General features: G+C 40.0%; 1 protein-coding gene across 1 annotated transcript; it reads right to left on the bottom strand.

Annotated features, from left to right (window-relative positions):
• Positions 1-498: 498 nt before the first annotated feature.
• Sell (selectin L) lies at positions 499-20,027 on the bottom strand. The gene is made up of 9 exons (XM_034513531.2): positions 19,873-20,027; positions 18,988-19,069; positions 16,442-16,828; positions 15,837-15,944; positions 12,872-13,057; positions 11,218-11,403; positions 9,717-9,845; positions 5,741-5,759; positions 499-2,086 (listed from the first exon to the last, which is right to left on the bottom strand). The coding sequence occupies exons 1-9, from the start codon at positions 19,873-19,875 to the stop codon at positions 2,068-2,070; spliced, it is 1,119 nt and encodes a 372-aa protein (XP_034369422.1). The 5' UTR covers positions 19,876-20,027; the 3' UTR covers positions 499-2,067.
• Positions 20,028-21,906: the final 1,879 nt, after the last annotated feature.

Here is a 21,906-nt window from a genome sequence, read left to right as displayed (position 1 = left end):
ATTGCAATAAAATCTGAAGTGACTTTAAGAAAGAGAAACATAATCCTCATAAAAAATATACTCTAATAAGAAGTAAAATGTGTGTAAAAGCAGCATCGGTTATGAAATGGAAAAATATTTCCAACTAATCTCTCTCTGTTTCTGTCTCTGTCTCTGTCTCTGTCTCTGTCTCTGATTGTTTGTTTTGGTCTCACTATGTAGCCCTGGCTGTCCTGGAACTCACTATGTAGACCAGGTTGGCCTTGAACTCACAGAACTCTGCTTGCCTCAGTCTTTGCCTCCCAAGTGCAAGGATTAAAGACTTGTGCCACCACATCTGACTATGCCCTGTCTTCCCACAGGAATTCAGGCACTGAACTTAACTGAATATTTATCATTGTGCTGTATACTCTTTTTTCTAATTTATTTGGATGTATTTTAATCATTTATTGTCACCGTTCTTGATGGTAGTGTGAACCTAAAGGGTAGAGTGGAGCCTAAAAGTGAGACAGACTAAAGTCTCATGCAACAACCATCTTTATTCAGGGCACCAGAAATTTCATATTCTGAGGGTATTCTGAGGGTTAGGCAAACTTGTATCAGCAAAGTTCATGAGTTCCAGCTGTATACAGTCTTGAGGGCAAGGTCACATAAGTTTAGGCCAAGTCACATGGGTTTCAGCTTGTACAGTGCTGAGAGCAAGGTCACATTAGTTCAAGCCATAGACAGTCAGGAGGATAACCTGTGCTTGGAAGCATCATCTAAATACTGTTGGTAACTGATGGGTAATCTGAAGTAACCCATTCTATCTACACCAGGGATGGACACAAAAGCCCATTTCAAGAACAAATCCCTGTTATGGAGGAAGAGAGGTTAGAAGACTCTTGTCTAGTTTGCTTGGTGTTTTCTCACAAGCTCCCAGAAATCTCACACAGCTTCATTCACTGACTGTGGCCAGACAATTTATCAAGCGTCAGTTAACAAACTAGGAACTCGAGACCTGGCACAGTCTCTCCCCTCAAGAAGGGTACAATGCCATATTCTGGTATACAAACAGACTAAGTAACATTTTAAAAAGTCGGGCTGTATTTAAATGCATCATGTTAAAGATCTTGCAGAGTGAAGCCAGAAAATGAGATAGCCTATGGCTTGGGTGAGTTGTGGAGCTAGTTATAAAAGAAGTGGCAAGGGTTGTGGACAGCTGTCCTCTTAAGGAATAGAATTTAGGTATCTGAGTAGGAGATGTAAGGGAAAGGGAAGGGTGTCATTCCAGCATGAGCCCAGGACTCTTTCTGCTTGTTTTAAGTTGTCTTCATAACATCAGCTCCAAGGCAGTGGGTTGTGTTACCACTAACTATTAATAATCATCAAAACACTGACTTTAAGGAACCTAGAGAGATCTAATAAAGAAAAGAGAAAACTCAAAACTAAAACTCAATGTAGGAGATTTTTCTCTTCTTTGATGTTTGGTGGCTATCATCGGGTGCAGTATGTGGAATTTAGCCACCTAAGGAAAGGAGACGGGGAGGGTTTATGTGAACAGCTACAGTGGCTGCCACTCATGGATAGTGGGCCAACAAGACAAAGTAGGCTGTTTCCAACTTGAGGAGAGCACTGTTCTTTGGAGGTGGAAAACAAAGATTTTTGTCAACGTTGTTGTAGGATACATGCTATGTGTAAGGAATCCGAGTTTTCAGTTACACATGGATCACGTCTTCCGCTGTGTCTAGCATTAGCTTTGGTATTGGATTGAAATAGGAAACAAGAGTTAGGAAGAGTGAAAGCAGATGTCTTTATATTCTACAGAAATTCTTTTGCTCAATAGTCTTATTTGCTCCTCCACAGAAAAGATGATACAATGCTGATCTATAGAGACACAAATTATGGGATAGGGTTAATGGGATGAGCGAGCAAGAAGAAGTTAGGAGGAGCTGTTGGTCATGTAGAAATCCTTCCGGTACATTGAGCAAACCCTGCATCTCTAAGGCGGGAGATGCCTGTGTGCAAAATCTTCACGGGAGGAGTTGAAGTTATCTTCCAATTTTTTTTTTTTTAGTACCTCATGACTTTCCTTTCACAAAGGATGAATCAGTATGGATCATCCATCCTGAAAGAGAAGCAACAGATGATAAAATTAAACCAAGGAGCTTTTTAAAGTGGCAAAAATGAAATTATTAGTAATTCTCTAGGTGACAGAGGCAAGGAAATCACAAACACTAAGTGCTAGCAACAGAGGTAAAGAGCCACTAACGTGAAGAAGAGAGAATGGAAACGCTTCCAGTTGGAAATCATAGCAAGATGTGTAGCATTTAAAAAGAAATGTGGGAGCGATGCTACAGCAACGTATTACACAGTCATATACTACCACCCCCAAGTTAACCTTTTAAAGATTTATTTTGATTTGTGTGTGTGTGTGTGTGTGTGTGTGTGTGTGTGTGTGTGTGTGTGTGTCTGTGTGTGTATGCACACATGAACATGACTGAAGTTGCCCTAGTAGGCTGGCTCCAAGAGGGCATCAAATTTCCCGGAGCCAGAGTTACAGGCAGTTGTGAGCCACTCAGTGCAGATGCTGGGAACTGAGCTTGAGTTCTCAGTAAGAGCAGTGACACCCTCAGCTGCGGAGTCAGCTCTCCAGCCCCTCTCCCCAAATAAATATTTTAAATGTAAATGCTGATTCAGCCTGAAGTCCTGATTCTTTAAGAGGAATGATGCTCATACTGCTGGTCCATGGATCACATCTGGTCATAGTTCTGCAATACTGCTAATTTCCATGTTGAACGTTTAGAGGTTCCTGCATGCTGATTTTACAGTGGAGAGGAGGGGAAGTGGGAGATAAAATGTGAGATCAGAGAAAATAAAACCTCAGAAAAAGAGTGGTATTAGTTCTAGATGCCAGATTCTGGTGGAATATGATTTAGAGAGATGGAGACAAATTTAGATTCATGAAATAGGTGCCGCTGTGTTCTATGTTACAGCTGTGCCACTCCTGGAAAGGGTGGAGGAGAACCATATTTCTGTGCCTTTACACCTTCAAAAGAAGAAGCTGATTCCGAGGCTCTGGTCTCCTTCTGAACTGTCAGGGTAAACCACCGTGGCAGCTGCAAACTTGCTTGCCAGTGTAGAAATAAAAATGTTTCTGAAAGCAGAATCTTGCACATACCCCCTCCTCTGAGGTTGGCATCGTATCCTGTGTCTGATGGGTGTAGCTTTTACCCAGGTAGAATTTAGAAACCAGAAACCAAATGAGGTGATAAACAGAACCAGTTTGCAGAAGAGTCAAAATAACCAGCAAGAATCAAAACCACAAATGCCCAAGGAGTCATTCATTCATCAGCCAAAAACTAATGGGAACAAGAACAAAGACTTGTGAGAATCAACTTGAGTTAGAAAAAAAAAAGTCATACAGAATTTAGTGAGACAGTGTTTGTCCCCCCTCCCTTGGCTTGTTCTAGAGACACACCCTATCTTTTCTACCACACCCTTCCTCAGTGCCATCACACCATGGGTTAGTGTGAAAATAAATCATTTTACTGGTAGAGGAGGGGCTCTGGTAGTCAACCCCCTAACATGGAAGTAAATCAAGAAGCCTGAGGTCAATAAGCATAAGAGTTACAGGGATATTGTCTCTGGACACTGGTGCTACAAATCTCAGCTTTTCCCCTTTATCCAGTGACTTCCCTTAAGCCATTGTCATTTCCCCTTCTGTTCCTTTACTGTTATTAGGAATAGCAATGCTCCCTGTCTATCCAAGCTTGTAGACAGCATTTAACCATTTAAGACTCAAAAAGGACAGTATGCAACATGGACTGTGTATTTGATAAAGGTTTGCTTCTATCTATTATTTATTTCTGTAACTGTCACAAGGCCTGTAGGAAAATTGTTTACCTGACTACAAAGACAGTTTTAACGTGATGTCCTCCATCTTTCAAGCTTACAATTTTATGGATTAGGATTACCTTAGTTAATCAGTGAGAGATGTCTCCAGGTAGCCAATCAGCTTCTAAGATCTAGAACTTAGGTGGCCAAGCACTCAAGACACATGATGGTTTGAGGACAACCTCCTTCCTTTCAGCTTCTATTGCCCAGATCCTCAGTAAACCAGGGGCTCTAGGAATGTCTACTCCTGGCCCTGAATTTGCTTTTAGATATATATTCTCTTGCCATTGTTTGAGTTATTTTCCTATTCTGAACTTTTTGATGTTTCTCTCCCAGATTCTGCCTTTCTTGCAATGATTTTTATTTTCATGAGTACAAAAATTCATCAGCTACTACCATTTCTGCTTTTTATTGCTCTGCACTTCTAAATATTTCTGTCTTAATTTCACAATTAGATAAGAATTTCCCTGAGGTTAGAGTCAAGGACTCATTGTTCTGTTAAACTTAGCATTGCTCTCATACAAAAATGTTCAATAAATGGCTGTGTAATTGTCAATTACTCAAAAAAGGTCAACAAATTGGCAATTTAATAAATTGCCATAATAAATTTAATAGGCAATTTTATGCTAATTATTTTTGACTAGCATCTCTGGCTGACCACCCAGTCCTTAAATTGAAATGAACTGCTTCCGTGCAATAGCAATCAGAGCAGGTGTTTCTGCAGCCAGAACACTGCTCTGGGTAGAATATGCCAAAAGAACTTTCACTCAGAGGGAGGGAGCACAAAAAAAAAAATCTTTACATCCTGTGGGTTTCCTGCTACAGAGATAGGGAGGCCAGCCTCCAAAGAGACCCTTTTCTTACTCGGTCTCCAATTACAGTAAAAAAACAAAACAAAACAAAACAAAACAAAACAAAACAAAAAAACAGAGAAAATAGGCTTTACTGACCCCGTGTTCCCAACCCCACCAGTCTCCCTCTCTTCCTGGCAAATTCTCAAGAGAACAGAACGTGTTCTGCCTCCAGCTGATTGTCCTAAATGATTCCTCATCCTGACCCCAGCTGACCTCTATCTAAATAGCCTTCCCATCCCACTGATGTCCTTAATGTGCCCTGTGGATATCTGATGGTTGCTCTGACTGCATTTGAGACGATTTGTACTCTTGTCGCCCCCAGCTCTTCTTCATCCTCCTCCATCTGTCTCTCGGGCCACCTCTTTTCATCCTCCCTTTCTTCATTCATAAAAGTGCAGATAGTCCAGGCACTTCCATGTGTCTGCGTCTTATCTCAACAATCTACATTATTACTCTATTGGAAGAATTACAGTGTTGAGAACCAACTAGGGCAAATACTTCTTTAGGGAAGTGGTGGGTAGGTTCCATGCTCCACTGCCCTTTCTCATTTTTGAAGGCTAGCATTTATTAGAGTAGAAGTCATTCGCCCTTCTGTGTTAAGACTCATGGCCTGTACCTGGACAGTTTCTTTTCACAATATGTTAGTTGTTGGAAACGCTTGCTGAATTGAATATTTCTCAATTGTTAGATGTTGATCCTGTAAGCTAAGACAAGACAAAACATAACAGTATGCTTCTAACCCTCAAGGAACATTCAGAGACTACCAGGAAACATTTCCATCATATAAAATCTCCTTTCTTAATAGGCATATTTGCACATCCATCTCTTTTAGTCCACTAGCATCAAATCACAAAGATTTTAATGGAGGCCAGCACTCAACTGCCTTATCTGGAAATGCCATTTGTCTAGGAAATAAACCCCTAGATAAATAACTACTACAGAGTTGGTGTTCTATCTATAACAGAAAGCACCCTAAGGAAAATAGAGACAAGACAAACAGATATGGAAATTCTTCATATGGAAAAACTTACCTTTCCTGAGATTTCTTGCCTAAACATAGAAAAGAGAATTAAAAAAAATGTATCATCAAAAAGTAAACAATTTCAATTTTTTTAAGTAAAGGATATGCCTACCTCCATAACTGTCTTTGAAGTACATTATGCATTTGATAAGTGGGCACTCATCTGTGACTAAGTGGATCTGGGGTATCAGTAAACACTCAGAGCGGTAACATAACAGACATGATGCAGCTGCTTCTTGGGACTCTACTCTACCTGCTGTGCTGCTCATGAAACCAGAGCTTTGTCTGGATTCCCTACTGGAATCCCAGTCTCCCGGACACATCTCATCCACTCACCAGCCCCTCCCTAGAGGACTTCAGTGTCTCTCATCTTCTCTTATATGAGTCTTGAGAGTTTATTTTGGACTTATTGTAGGAATCAGTGGGAAACATGCAACCTAAGTTGAGCAGCATATTTTCATCCATTGTATGGAATTTTATATATATATTTCATATGTCATAAATACTTGTTTCCTCTTTTGACAGGCCGCATGGAACTAGGTGTGAAAGTCACTTCATCAAATGCATAGGGCTCTGGAACCCACATTTCTGTGTCCTAACATAAACCTTGGCTCCAACTTAGTCGTGCTTACTCAGTCGGGATTCTCCTCTAACTTACTCTTTAGGTAATGTTAGTTGATGATACAAAGTACATTTTGTGAACTAAATCACATCCTTTTTTTAATAGACAAGAATGTAAATATAGCTTAATAAGTGGTGTGAAGAAATGAGGTCTGTAGGAAACAGAAGAAAAAGAAACAGGAAGAAAGCTTTCTGAGAAAGGATAATCCTTTGAGAGCGGGTGGCTTTGGTGTGTTTCAGTGGCTGTAAGCTGCTACTCTAAAATTGTCCCACACAGATGTTAAATTCACTGTTGGGTTAAAGAAAAGGCATTTAAAATGTTTAGGCTAATGCCTGGCATATAATAGACAGTATTCAATCGTGTTTTTGCTATTTTAAAGTTCTAAAAGTTAGTCCTTTGAATCTTTTCTTTCAAAATTTAGTTTGTAGATGATATGGACTAAATATATGGATCAGGTAAAATCGAGTCTGAGTCCATTTGTTCAACTTCACAAATAAATGTGTGTGTGTGTGTGTGTGTGTGTGTGTGTGTGTGTGTGTGTATTTTCTGAGATTTCTTGCGTAACACACACACACACATACATTTCCTTTTTGAAAAAAATGAAAGCAACGTCAATAGATAAATAAAAATCAGATCCTACTGAGGGGGTTTCTTGTCCTACTGAGGAACTGTCCTTTTGAAGAGAAGAGAACTAAGAGAGAATGCATTCAGGTTCATGTACTGAACTAACCCTGTGTGTTAGAAGTTTCTTCCAACTGTGGAAAAACATAGCCTTATAACTTGAAGGCAAGTGGTTTTTAGGGGTGCTATTTCAGACAGAAAAGCCACTTCTGCCGTGAGCTCCTGCTAAAGAGAGATTTTAGAGCTTGGCCTAAAAATGTAAAATGCCTTAGAGAATGAGCAAACCTATGAGTGCCAAGTGTTGCTACCTGAGCCCATGGCCAGGGTCCTTGTTTGTGGACCCAGGAGAAGAGTTAGTTAAAGAGAAGCAGAAGCCAAGACCATTAGGACACAGGCAGCCCTTGCACTAGGTCATAGCCTTCATCTGAGAGAAGAAAGCTTCGTCACCCCTTTGGCCTTCATACTCTGAGTTGTCATGTGTCCCCTTTCCAGTTTGATGAACCCAATGAAACTATAACATGTTTGTAATACTTTATAGATACAGAATTATTATTTTCACTATGATTCTTATCCATGTGTCTATTTAACATCTAGGGGTTTATCTTGGGGACCTAGACCAGTGTCTCTATAGAAAAAAAGGACATTATTCATGTTGTAAAGAGCCAGCTTATGACTAAACTGTTTGGAGGATGAAGCCATTCGCTTGCAAGCTTGAGAGATCAGTAGGTAGGTGTTTCACAGTTGAAGACTATTGAACACAGCATAGTTACCCCCAAGTTTTCCCTCCAGAGTAGGTGATCTCTGGGAGCTGCCACTCTCTTTGGTGGCATAACTGTCACTAGCCCAAGTACTCGTTATCTGTTTCCTGTTGCCCTATTCTGATTCCCACAGCAGGGGCATGCCGTTTTCTCATTATCAGTTTGAGATCATGTACAGAAATGACTGACCCCAAAGTTAAGACTTTAAAAACAACCTACTGCTTTTCTCAGCCTGCTCATAACATAGCCTTAGCCAGCTAGCACCCACCAAATTTGGGTGACTTTGATTACATTCCCTTGTGGCTACAACCACCTAAGAAAGGGATGAAATTTGGGGATCATTGTTGTCCTCATTACTAGGATTTACAATGCTTGAAGTTACTGAGCTAGTAGCCGCCTCACTCAGGGAACATGAGTGATGACTGTCTTGCTCCACTCAAGGCAGCAAGATGGCTGGTGTGAGGTTTTGAAGTCTCAATGAAAAAACAAATCAATGGTGAAGGAAAATGCCACTCTTGGTTTTGTTCTGGTGCTGTTGGCAATACTTAGTATAGTCCTGTGTGATGGCAGTATCCAAGGTCCATGGAATTTCTATCAACAGAAGAGATGCTTGAACTGTTCAGTAATGACATGTTATAGTTAGTGGTGTTCTCATACACAGGTAGTGCATCCTCTGCTGTCTTATGGATTGGTGAAAAGTGAATCTACAAGTTCCTATTTTTAATTTGGGAGAGAAGATCAAATCATGGTGGAAGATCATTAGAGACTGATAGATGATTTTCTTTCAGTTGCCAGTGTGTGTGTGTGAGCTGGGTGACAGAACACAGACTAATGAATCTGATAGAAGGGAAATCTAAGTGGCCATCAGCTTATACCACAGAAAGTAGCACAGAGGAGTCAGAAAGGTTATTCATAGTACCTGACCTTAATACAGGGAATCTTTAAAGCTGCTGGGGTATATGAATACAGTTTTGAATAGATCTGCTAGATAAATGTGGACAAATGTGACAGTGCATACCCCAAAACTACAGCAGACTGTAGTCCTGTGGCTGATATATTGATCTCACCCAAAGGCAAAGGCATATTCAAGAAGGAGGAAGGGGCAAAAAGAAGAATGTTCTGTTCTCATGCAGTGTTTATAAACTTCCTGGATGATAGAAAATAAGGTTTTGAGGAAGCTCTCCTTCCCCACTCTTTTTTCTACAAGTTTCTGCCTTATTGGATACATGTATGTATATGTGTATATGTATGTGTATGTCTCTCTCTCTCTCTTTCTCTCTCCATATATATATATGTGTGTGTGTGTGTGTGTGTACATATCATTAGGATGTGTATATATCCTCCACTGTAACCTAGTACAATATATATGTATATTGTGTACACTATATATGTATGCATATAAGCACATATATGTATAAATATATATGTTTACACACACGCATATATATATATATATATATATATATATATATATATATATTAGATTACAGTGGTGACCTCAGTGAATAGATTCCAGAGCGAATCTACAAGGATTTCTCCCAAGGGCAATGCAACTTCCACATGTCAACACTTAGATAGTTATGTGACTCTTAAAGAGATCAGATGTTTGAAAATCTTAGACAATCTTAGATTCTCTTCCTAATGCTATTGTAATGCTAAGATCAAAGTTGTTCAGGCTCCTGGAAAACCATGGCAATGTGTACTTCTTCACACAGAAACAGGACCAAAGAGTCATTACAGTGTCTCATCTAGCCAAGTTCCTCATAACAAGGTGTCATGAAAAGGTGTGAAACATTGGCTGGCTCTTTTAAATGAAGGTGTATATAAGGCCCAATCTCTCTAGGGACTTATGCCTACAGAGCACAAAAGTCACTTGGCACCTGTTTCAGTTAAATCTTTTGCACTTTATTTCCTGTGGGGTTTCTTTCTTTCTCTTTTTTTCCACTTGAAAGTTGTTTTACTTTGATGTTATTGAGTACACCTACCTTTTTTTAACCGCCTTGCCAGCCAAATGATAAATGCCAGCCCTGAGAATGCGGTGACCATGACGGCTACAGGAATGAAAAGGGGGTTATAGTCACCTTTCTTGATCTCTGAGAAACTTCTGTTTGTCTCTGAAAGAGAAATCAGTAAGGCATATGACATGAGTTATAGCATTATTTTCTTAGTCAAGCTCATGATAGTTGGTATTTTGGTATCTGATATCCCCCAATAATAACATATACAACAGATGAGGGGAGTAGTGTGGGAAGGCCCACGTTATGTATACAACTAGACTGGCTGCTATCCTTCCGCCTATGGGATCAGAGTTCTCAGATCTGTGACTGATGGAATTCCTGGGGATGTGTCTCAAAACTTGAACAAGAAGTAGCCATCATGGTGTTTTGTCCCTGGTCTTGTTTAAAGGTTGACTTCTGAGCAACAGAGAAGACCTAGAAAGCTTACTATATAATGGCCAGGAAAATGGAGTCAGAGATCTGAGCTGGGTAACTTGTAGCTCAAAGGAAGCTGCTACTACTACTTACATTGAAGGAGATACCCAAAAAATCATTTTGTTTTTATGCCCAGTGTCTGCAATGATCTAAAGCAATGCAGTTGGACCACTGTCCTTCATTTCCATCCAAATCAATTAAAAGGACACTTCCATATACCCCGTTGGAAATACAAACCAGCTTGTCTTACAGTCTTTTATTGAAAAATACTAATTTGAAAAAAAAATCTATCTTCTGATACCTCCAGGTGAAGGAATCTACTTTTACATATTGGTAACTGTTGGTTTACTAAAGATGAGGAAATGAAAACGAAGTCGGTTGGAAAGGAAATGTATTTGATGAGCCTGGCATACAGCCTTTCTGAAATGTCCCCTCTACCACCCTCCTGCTCCCTGCCCCCACTCTACTCCAAACACCCAGAGATCTTCTCTGACAGCTTCTTCAGGGTCTATCACTTCTGTACTCTGTGTAGATGGCATGCATTGGGCAGATATTGGTAACTGCTAGTTCATACGCCAACTTAACAAACAATTATTTTAGCACTTTTTTTCCTGTACTCTGGTACAGTGTATATACACAAAGGTGAAGAAGATATGGTCCTTCTCATACACAGACAGATTGGAGAGACATCATCTTGGGATACTAGAGAACTGTTCATTTGTTGGGAGTTAGGTACTCACTGGTAAGCTTAGAGAAAGCATTTTTAAAGGACTAACAGAGAAATAAACTTGTGGCAGATTAGAAGATATAGACCATACATAAATAAGGCAATGGATTTAAACTTTAAAGTAATAGGATAGTTGAGAAAGAAAATAATTATCATGAATGGACAACCCAAGAATAGCTAAGGATTTTATAGTACACAACTGCATATAAATTCCTTTCTTAGGCCACATGTATTGAGGGAAATGGGATTTAAATGTTTGTTATCTCTTTCCTGCCTTCTGCTAGTCCATCAGCTCCACCTTTAAGCCTTCAAAGTAAAATTACTCACTTTGACATACTGGAATAGGACTAGACCAGATGCCAGATGATTCGCAGACAGTTTTTCTCTCACCAATTAAGTCAGTTTCTTCTGAGCAGGTGAAGGTACAAGCAGAAGTAAAACTGAAGTTGGCCAGGGGGTGACTGCATTCCATAGTGCCCAGATCAGGTGCTGCTAGAGGCGTGCACTGAGTCACTTCAGTGAGGACAAAACACAAAATAGCAGTCAGGACCAAAGGCAGTTTTCACCTTCTTATTACCATCAATTAATCATACATAATTATATATTCCATTATGGCATTTTCAGAGATGGTATATGTATTGTACTTTGGTCATATTTGCACCACCCCCTTTAGCCTTTCCTGTCTCCCTCCCAGTGTTTCATTGTGGTTTTAACTCTTGTGGGGGTGAGTACCTGCACATACATGTGTGTGGCACAGGATTATCTGGAATGGGAATGGCACATGGTAACGAGCCATGTGATGTGAACCAACCCCTACCTTGAGAGGAACAAGTGCTCTTAAACACAGAGCCTTCTCTCCGGCCCCCAACCACATGTTTTTGACCAGAGCCTCCAAACTTCATCATTAAAGCCATTCATACAAATCTAGAAATCTCTAACTTGTAGGAATTACTTTTGACAATGCTTTTAGACTTGGGAGTAATAATTGGTCAGAGATAGAAACAACAAAGCATTGACAGCCCATGGTGGCATAGGGTAGCTGTTCCAAGAGGCTGCCCCAGCATGGTAACATGCAACACTGCTGGAAATGGCATACCATACAGCCTTAGACTCAAGAGGCAGATTCTGGCATGGCACATTCTCGGAGATTACAAAGATTTCAGCCTTCTCATATGTTGTGATGTCTCCTTGAGCAGTTTTGACAGACACCCCCACTTCCTGAAGTAGGCTTAACATTGATACAATTCATCCGTTACACCAATTCAGTTCTATAGCTTCAACAATGGATTTTGGTTTTCTTTAGAGAATTAAACCAGGGAACTAGAAATATAAGTGTAAAAAGCCTACCCAGAACTTTATAATTAGGAACCCCACCAGTTTTTTTTTTCCTCTTCAACTATGTGTGGCAAACCCTGTCTATCTCAAGGAAGGATAAAAACCTACTCTGTCTCAAATGAAAACAATCAAGAGAAGGGCTTTGTTTTTCTGCAGCAGTTGTTATTCTCCTGACAGTTCACACTGGAGAAAAACAAAGAAAAAAATGACTTTAAGAACCTACCAACTGAAAAGACCAAGAAAGACCTGTAAGTCCCCTGAAGGAAAACTGGTTGTTGGTGCTAAGTAAGGTGCCACATAAAATGGGTGTCATTGATGGAGAGGAACTACAGTTCAGCTGGGGTTCATCAAGGCTTATGTGATGACAATGAGAAAAAAATTAAATATAGAGTATAACTTCAATGTGTTGCTATAAATCAGATCATAAAATTCCAGATGGCTTAAAAGACTTTTGGTTTGGTTTGGTTTGGAGTTTTGCATTTCATTTTAGTGAGGAAAAAAAACTGAAAAGCATCAAACTACAACCCAAGTTGGGTTAAATTATACAGCAACAGAAGAAACAGATTTCTAGACAAGACTCCCTTATGTTTTCTCACACTATAAGCACAAGCTCGCCACAACAAAGATTCACTCTAAAGACACTCACCTTGACAGATGGGCTCTAGAGATGACCAGTTTCCAGATGCTTCACACTGTGTTTCTGCAATTCCAAGTAGTATTCCTCCCTCAGAACAGTTGAAAGAGCACTGCGTCTGGAAGCTGAAGTTTTTCAAGGAGTGAATGCAGTCCATGGTACCCAGCTCAGGAGCCTTCAAAGGCTCACACTGGACCACTTTCATGGAGAGAGAAGCAGAGTTGAGAAGAGTTATGAGGAGCTGATGGAGTTGAGCCTTGCTTCTGCTACTTGATAATTGTTTGTCTCTATTGGGAGTCCGAAGAAATATTCTGGAAAGAAATGATCTCATCTCTGAACTATGCTTAGAAGATAATCAGGTGTGTTGTCCACATGCAGAATCAGAGTTTAAAAGGCCATAAGCAAAGCCAACAGAACACAAACTGTGTGTGGAAAGTAAAAAAAAAAAAAAAAAAAAAAAAAGCCAAAGTGTTGATATTGCTATAAAGATAGTCAGGGCAGGATATGAGGTGTGCTTAGAAAGAGAGGAGCAAAGAAAAAATATTCATTCTTTTCATTCCATCTATGACCATTTATTATGTGTCAAGCATCATTTTAGAACTTAATGAGCTCAAATTTGACCAAGACAAATGGTAGGAACAAATTAAAGAGTGAATGGTCATCTGTGTCTGGTGTGTTCTGATTAAATAGCTTCTTTGAAGAAAGCTAATTTAAACGTAGAGAGCTCCTCTTGGGACTACAGTAGTAACAGTAGTAACAGTAGTAACAGTAGTAACAGTAGTAACAGGGGAAAGGCAGTAAGGGCAAAGGTAGGAGACAAGTAGAAGAGAAATTGGAGAAGTAACACATTATAAAATGCAATTAACAAGGGAACTAGCTGGGAAGAAGAAGGGGCTTGGCAGATATGGAATGGGGAAAGTGGGTGAATACAATCACCACGCATTGTATACAAGTGTGATAATGCCAACATTTTTTTAATTAATAAAAAGTATTTTATTGGATTGTATGGGTGTTTTGCCTGCATGTATATGTATGTACTATTTATGTGCCTGGAGCCCCAGGAGGACAGAATATGGCATTGTATCACCTGGGGTGGAGTTATAGATGTCTGTGAGCCACCATGTGGTTACTTGGACTGGAACTTACTTAGGTCTGCTGTAAGAGCAGCTGGTGCTCTTAAGCTAACCAACCCATCTCTTCAGCCCCATAAAATAAACAAAAATTTGAAAATTGAGTTAGCGATGTGTTATCTTACACAAGTGTTGGAGTAGGTGACAGAGTTTCACACCAGAGTCTTTTTGTGTGTCATTTCTGTGGAATGTAGTTACAGCCACAAAAAAAGAAAAAAAAAAGCTGGCTGGGGACATTTGAGTTGTAGACATCCAAGACAACTAACGTCCTTAGTATATTCAAAGGTCATGGCTAAAAACAGATTTGTTAATCCAAAGATTAACATACATATATACATCCATAAAATTCAGAAAAATTGAAGAAAGAAACAAACCAAGTCAGAACAATAGAAGAGACAGATGCAGAGTTTATGGGCTTGAATAAGGACAAATAAAAAAAAAAAAAAACCACGAGAAGCCACTATAGTCAACAAGACCATCAGAAGCCAGCTGCTGGTGGTGTACACCTTCAACCCCAGAGGCAGGCAATCTTTGAGTTTGGTGCCAGCCTGGCCTATAGAGGAAGTTCTAGGACAGCCAAGGCCACACAGATAAACTCTGTCTTAAAAACAAAAGACCAAAAAACCAAACCAAAACAAACAAAAAGGACAGTCAGAAAAGGATATGATGGAAATCAAGAGAGCAAACACAATGTCTAAAGGGGAGTAAACTAAAAGGCAGATCAGCGATGTGGTTGAGGTAACGTTCTGGGGAAGAGTCTCAGTTTCGGAGATAAGTGAATTAGTCAGATCTAGTCCAGTTGGTTAATACTAAAATTAATTTTAGTTTCAGTCCTTTACTTTTTAAAGACATTACTTGTCTTCTTATAATTTTCCATTGTGTACAGCAGACGCATCAAAATGCATTTTGAAACTCAGCCAGTCTCAATCTGAAGACTTGATGTGTCTTTCCGTAGCAGTTGGCTGAGTCCAAGCCTTTCTCTCTGTACATGTGTGCCCTCATATTTCTGATTCTCTCACCGCCTCTCTGAGTGAGTTTTTAGGGCTCTGATGACTCCACCCTCTCATTCTTGGCTATCCTAGCAGTGGTCCTTTGTGCTGTTTCTAGGATAATTGCCCTCAGTGCTGGCAGTAAGATACTGAGTGGCCACTCATTGCAAATAAAGGACATGTATTTTATTAGGGGATCTAGCCACAAGCTTATTCCTGTTCATGTCATTTTCTTTCAAACTTGATCCCTGAACATAAATAATTTCTATTAATATATATTCCACAAGTACATAATCTATAATGATTTGCTTCTGTATTCTTCAGAAATATTCAACCAAAATAAGTCTATAGGATTCGTTATTAAGTAACTCTGGCATAGTCTGTGTATCAGGTGTGAGCTCTTCTTTTCTATTCCTTGTCACATCTGTCTATAGAAGAGCAGAAGTACCTTCCAGATACCTCACTATCCTAGTGAGAAATAGAATTGTTTCTATCCGACCTCATAGTTCTTAATCCTGCAAGCTTAGTAGACTATGACATCCTTGACAGTAAGGTTCCAAAATACCCGATTTCTTACTGTAACCTGCTCAGCTTTGACAAATCTCAACACGCTGTTGTTCCTTGTGGTACTTCAAACCACTTGTGAAGTAAATTGAAACTTCAAGCTGACTTGGGAAATCTTTACAGGAAGGTATCATTGTGAAAGCTTTCTGTTCTGAACTTCCCATTTCTTAGGATTGCTAATATTGATTCGTCCCATCTGGTATTATTTTATCCCAACCAGCTGCTGTGCTAAGCTATTATGGGTCTAATGACTACCAACAGGAAGAAACAAGCAAACAAACAAATGAGGCTTACCATATTGACACTGGGGCCCATAATACCCTGCGTCACAGATGCACGTGTGATTGTTGATAGTTTCCACACATTCTCCATGGCCACTGCAAGACTCTGGCTGGCAAGAGGCTTTAAACAGATTACACAAAGACATTTCAATGTGATTGCATCCGTAGTCCCTTCTTCATACAAAGAAAGCTTTTGTTTGACACTGTTACAATGAACAAGAAAGATTTGCTTAAATATTCATAACATTTTTGCACAACACATGCTACCATTTTTATTTATAAGATATACTAGCCATTTGGCTGTAGACATTTGTGCACTTTCAGAATGAATTAACTCACACTAATTGTCTACATGATTAGGAGGTGTTAGAGAAAAGCCCTGAAAAAACCACCCAGCTCTCAACATCCTCTGTCTGTCTGTCACTGAGGCACATAGCTCACTTACAACTTGGATAGAACTTTGTTTAGTTGTTGTGTATTACAGACTGACTGCCCAGAGGTGCTATCCTTAAGGCTTAGTTAGGATCATTTTAGAATGAATAGCAGTTTCTGGGTAATGAGTCTTATTACTCTAACTCTGGTGGTCCTGCATCAAGCAGGACCCTAGACACTGCCTACCTGTGTAGCAGAGAGCTGCCTTTCGTTTGTGGCAGGAGTCATCATTCCATTTCCCAGAGTCTCGTTCCCTCTTGATATAGATCTCCACGCAGTCTTCCTTGGACTTCTTGTTGTTGGGCTCCCCAGCCCCCCAGTTCTCCGCTTCTTTAGTGAGAGTTTTGTTAGTTCCCACCCATGTCCACATTTTTCCAATTTTCCTGATTCCTATCCAGTAGTAAGTAGGGTTTTTGGGTAATGTCTCTTCCAAATACTCTATTTCTCTCTTGTTTTGTATGGCAACTAAATCTGTGTAGTTTTGCTTGCAGAACCTTCTAGCATTTTCCCAGTTCATGGATTTTTCAGAATAATGGTAAGTCCAACAGTGAGATCCATGGTATGTCAGGAAATCTGAAAAACAGTGACAGAAAAACTCTATGACTCATAGAGTGGTCTAGGACCAGAAATATGATGACCCATAGAGAGGTCTATGAGGCACAGGTGCAGGATGCCCATCACTTAGTGATGAGGTACCAAGAGCCCAGGAGAGCAGGTAAGCATTTCAGGGTCACAGCATTAGCTGTTAGCAACCTTGGATCAGGATCTAGATTCATTCTCTCTCTCACTCTCTCACTCACTCTCTCTCTCTCTCTCTCTCTCTCTCTCTCTCTCTCTCTCTCTCTCTTAAAAGACATAGAATCATTTTTTACTCCTGGACTATTATACATAAATATATCTTAGTAGATTTGTTTTAATGAAAAAACTTCCTCAAAATTCTTTGAAGTATAATTTGTCTAACATATGTTAGAAATGTGTGTCATTAAAAATTCGTTAAAATATAATTTAATACAGCTTTAAAATCCACATATACTTTTTAATCCTAGGATAACTTCCTAAAGGCCAATATTTATTACTGTTATCATATGTTATGGTGCACATATAAAATCTCTTATTTAGGTAAAATAAAGTAGGATCAGGAAGAACACTGGCATAATTGTAAATACTTTATTGTAACATAAAACGTATTTTATTGTAGAAGAAGCTGCTCTGGGAAAGCCTCAATACATAGACCAATTGTTGTGTATCTAAAGTCATAGTACAGACAGAACAGCGTACATGAAGATGATGCAAAAGATACAAAATTAATTTCATCATGTTCTACATACAAAGACACTTAAGTAATGGTGTCCAATAAACAACTGGGGCTTCAGGCATGAGAAGTTTGAAGCAACCAAATAAAACACATGACTGTACACAATGACCTTATTGACACTGGGCATTCTCAGAACGGTATGATCTATGTGATCTATCATTTTACAATAAGATAAAAGATTTTATAGCCATCAGCTCACTGAGTACTATAAGGTGAGTACTATAAAGACATTTAAAAAATAACTTCTAAATACTTATGCATAAACCAATAGTCCTGAGCTGTTCTCAACCTGGCTCAGAGAAATTGCTTTTTGAAGTACATAGCATTCAATGGAGAGATGCACAGCCATTAAATGCTGAGAGTAACACAGACTCAGTCCTAAATGGAACACTTATATTAACCCCTCAACCACCAAGGCTCATTGCAGAAAGACACAACGAAGGGGGAAGAGTGCTGTGGAACTCTGTCTTCTGGGCATGGCATGGCTAGCACAGTTCTGAACTCACAGCAGCTTCAGAAGACCTACACACAGACCAAGTGTAGGTGGGGTAGAGGATCTCCAGGCCCCACCCCTTACTGAAGAGCTATTATCAGTAGTTTTTAGGGGAGGGAGAATCATTCTATTTGAAGGTGTGGCCACAGCTAGGTTTCCCATACACCAGTGGATGGTCCACACCCATGCACATATGAGCAGTGCTAACTGGATTTACTAGGTTATCAAAAACAAAAGGAAGAAAGAAAGACAGACAGGAAGTTGGGAGGGGTGTTGGGGGGATATGGGGTAGTTGGAGGGAAATGACATATAATTATGATCATATTTTACTGTACATGTATGAGACTCTCAAAAGCGAAGAAAAACTTAAAACACAAAGACTTATTCACTTGTTCTGAGCTTGAAAATCCAGGTGAGAGAAGAAGGAAACTTAAGTTAGCTCAGACAATGGTTTAAAATGTTCAAATTTATTGATGAAGAGTCTCTAAGGCTTAAACATAAAACATGTAACACCAGAAGAAAGACACAAAAGCCCCTAAAATGAAAACAAAACCCAGCCCCCAGGCAGCCCATGCTCTGGACTGTGGGAGTTCATTTTGGGCACAGCAAACTATTAATAGAAAGTGAAATGTAAAATAAGCATTACGTGCCTTATTAGAGGTCTGTCAATCGACTGTACTCCTTCCTAACGGAGGACTGTTGTACAGATATCAGGATTTGGGCACATCACTAGAGAATGTGGAATACTAAACTGGTATTAGGGGGACCCAGAGAGGTGCTGAGCGTCAGAGGAAAATAGAGAGTCCTTAAAAGAATTAATAGCCATCTGCCTAATTGTGTTTCCTGCAACTGTAACCTTCAATGAATATTTAAGAGAAGAACAATCACTGGCTATAAAGGCTTAGCAACAGTCAAATGACATACCACAACAGAGCAGGATCCAGACCCACAGCTTGAGGATGCTCCATGAGCCCCACTGAGTACTCTGACATCTCCATGGAAACACCTGTAAATGAAGTGCAAAAGATTTAAACTCTGAACTACAAACTTATATCACCATGAGGCAGTGCCCTACGGTTTCTTCAAGTCACAGATGAAGCCCATCAGCCCACTATCTACCTTATCCCAGGTAAACTCTTTGGGGGTCATGGCTGAAATAATGGCATCAAATCCATTACACACTGGTGCTCTGCTGTATTTCATTTTCCTTCCAGGTTTTAGCTCCAAGTTGTTGATCATTACTGATCATTATTGATTATTGTAGGTATTCTTTGTACCTACTTTTCAAGTGAGCTTTAAATTAAACCAGAACTTATTTTGCTGCATGTTTTAATGCTTTTGGGGTCTAATGAACCAGTGACACTCACATTTCACACTGGGTCATTATGGAGCCATATCTCAAATACATGAATAAACCATATAGCCAGATGCCAAGAAAGACAAGAACTGGGTTTTTTTCCAAGTAAGAAGCAATACATTTTAAATAACTCAAACAACTAAGCCATAGGTTTTCTGCACATCTTAAAACTGTAGTTTTGGATGTATCCACTTTGTGTCACTGCAAAGGTCTAATCTCAACTGTGCCCCTTCCAGCATTCCATCAAAGGAAACACCAAGGGAAAAAATTACAAGAAACAGTCTAGAGTCATTTTCTTGAGACAACATGCATAGGTTTTGTTGTTGTTGTTTGTTTGATTCTATTTTTCTTTAAAGCAGAAATGATAGCTTCTTGCCCCCTTGTCACCTGCCTCTTTAATCCCAAGGAAAAATTCAGGTATCTAAAGATCTCTTATAGGCTGGGATGCTCACCATGGCTTGCTGGGTCTCTCTGCAAGTCCCGCTGCAGGCCTCAGCCTCCTGCACCCGGGGCTCTGTTTTCTTGCACAAGGAGGGCGTGCTGCACTCAGGAAGAATGTGCCAAGTGTCACCAGCAGGGTTTGCTTTCTTTCATTTCTCCAACCCAGCCTCACAGCCTCCTCCCCCATTTCTTCCCCTTTATTGTCTCTCTCTCCCCCCACCCCTTTCCTAAACTGGTCTCAATCATTTGCCTGCAGAACATAGTAGCTAACCAGAAGCTATGCCTCTGCCCAGGGTATCCCCAGTTTGGAGGGCGGAAAGGAATGGGAGAGATATTGTAATTATATATAATCCCCAAAATAAAAAAAAAAATAGGGAAAAAAAAAAGAAGCAATGGCAGCTGGATTCTCCCCCACATCCTCCCGGTCATTTCTGGTTACCTATGCCTTCTTCCCTTCCCTTTCCTACCCTTCCCCTCCCTTCTCTTTCCCTCCCCTCTTCTCCTCTCCCTTCTATTCCATTCTCTTTTCTGCTCCTCTCCCTTCCCTCTCTTCCTCTCCATTCTCTTTTCATACCTTCCCCTTCCCTTCTCTCCCCTCCCCTCCTTTCCCTTCCCTTCTTTCCCCTTCCTTCTCTTCCCCTCCACTCCCTCCCCTCCATTCCCCTGCTTTCCCTTCCCTTCCCTTCCCTTCCCTTCCCTTCCCTTCCCTTCCCTTCCCTTCCCTTCCCTTCCCTTCCCTTCCCTTCCCTTCCCGCTTCCCGTTGTGTTTCTTATTTTGTTTTTATAAACACCTGACCGTGGGGTAGGAAGCCGTGGTCATACCATAGATAAAACCTTATTTCGGAGCTGTTGAACTTTTTCTGGAAGACTTGACCCAGCTCAGTTCCTCTTCTCTCTCTTTCCTCGTTCACCCCCTAGTGGAAGTCCTTGTTAATGGCTCTTCTGAAAGTAAAATCCTAAATAAAATCCCTGGGCTCTAACTTTTGCCCGAGAGAGGTTGGGGGACCTAGAAATACCCTGAGTGTAAAGTGTGAAGGAGATGAGACAGCATATAAAGTTTGAATTCAGCAGAGAAGACAATCTGAAGTAAGTCACTGGCATAATAGTATTTGCATTGTAAGAAAGTTAATAATAATGACAAAAACAATGGCGTATATGTGTCAATACACACTCACATAAATAATAATATAAAATAGTAGTAGCAATTACAATACTAGAACTTTGCAGGTCATATTATTTACGTTTTAAGGTCTAAAACACTACAGAGGTGGAACTATTATTAGTCTCATTTTTTAAAATGTATTTGTTCTAAAGTTATTTCATAGCTCCTTGGTGCTTAATTCACCCCCATCTCCTACTGCCTGTCATCCCCTGGAAACTCACCAAGATATTCCTGAACTTCGTGTGCTTGCTTGCTTTTTAATACTCTATGGAGTCTAAGTATGTTGCCTGTTGGAATGTTTACTGATCTTTCTGGCTTGAACTCATTCAGATAACCATACCTACCTCTGTGAAGGTGTAGACTTTAAAAGATAATTAATGTGACCTGCTAACTTCTAGTGTTGTTACTGTTATTACTATTTTATATTTATGTTTGTGTGCATATTGTGTGTGTGTATGTGTGCGTGTGTTGGCATATATATGCCATGGTATTTGTCATGTGAAGTTCATAGATGTAACAGCTTCATCAATAGCTTAGGAGGTTAAAACAATGACTGAGCTTTCTGAGAAACAGGAAGTATGTGTGCAAGTGAAGGACCAAGAGACCTAGTGATGCAACTTAGCTCAGGGTCCACAGCTTGAGAAGTAGGATTTCCAGCATCCTAGACCAACATAAAATACACGCCACAGCTCAGAGTGATGAATAAACTAGATGAGGTCTGCCCATATGAGGCCTATGTATTAGCTCTGCAATAGCAGCAAGAATGTGTATATTGGTAGAGAAGAACCTCATTATGAATCTAGTCTTGGGGGATTTGGTGGTGTGGATATGGTTGGACCATGAGAAGTATCACTGTTGGGAGGTGTGGCCTTCTTGGAATAGG

This window comes from Arvicanthis niloticus, chromosome 10 (genome assembly GCF_011762505.2).
Source record: "Arvicanthis niloticus isolate mArvNil1 chromosome 10, mArvNil1.pat.X, whole genome shotgun sequence".
NCBI classification, from domain to species: Eukaryota; Metazoa; Chordata; class Mammalia; order Rodentia; family Muridae; genus Arvicanthis; species Arvicanthis niloticus.
The sequence above is the reverse complement of the archived record's forward strand: the minus strand, read 5'-3'. Positions and strand labels throughout refer to the sequence as shown.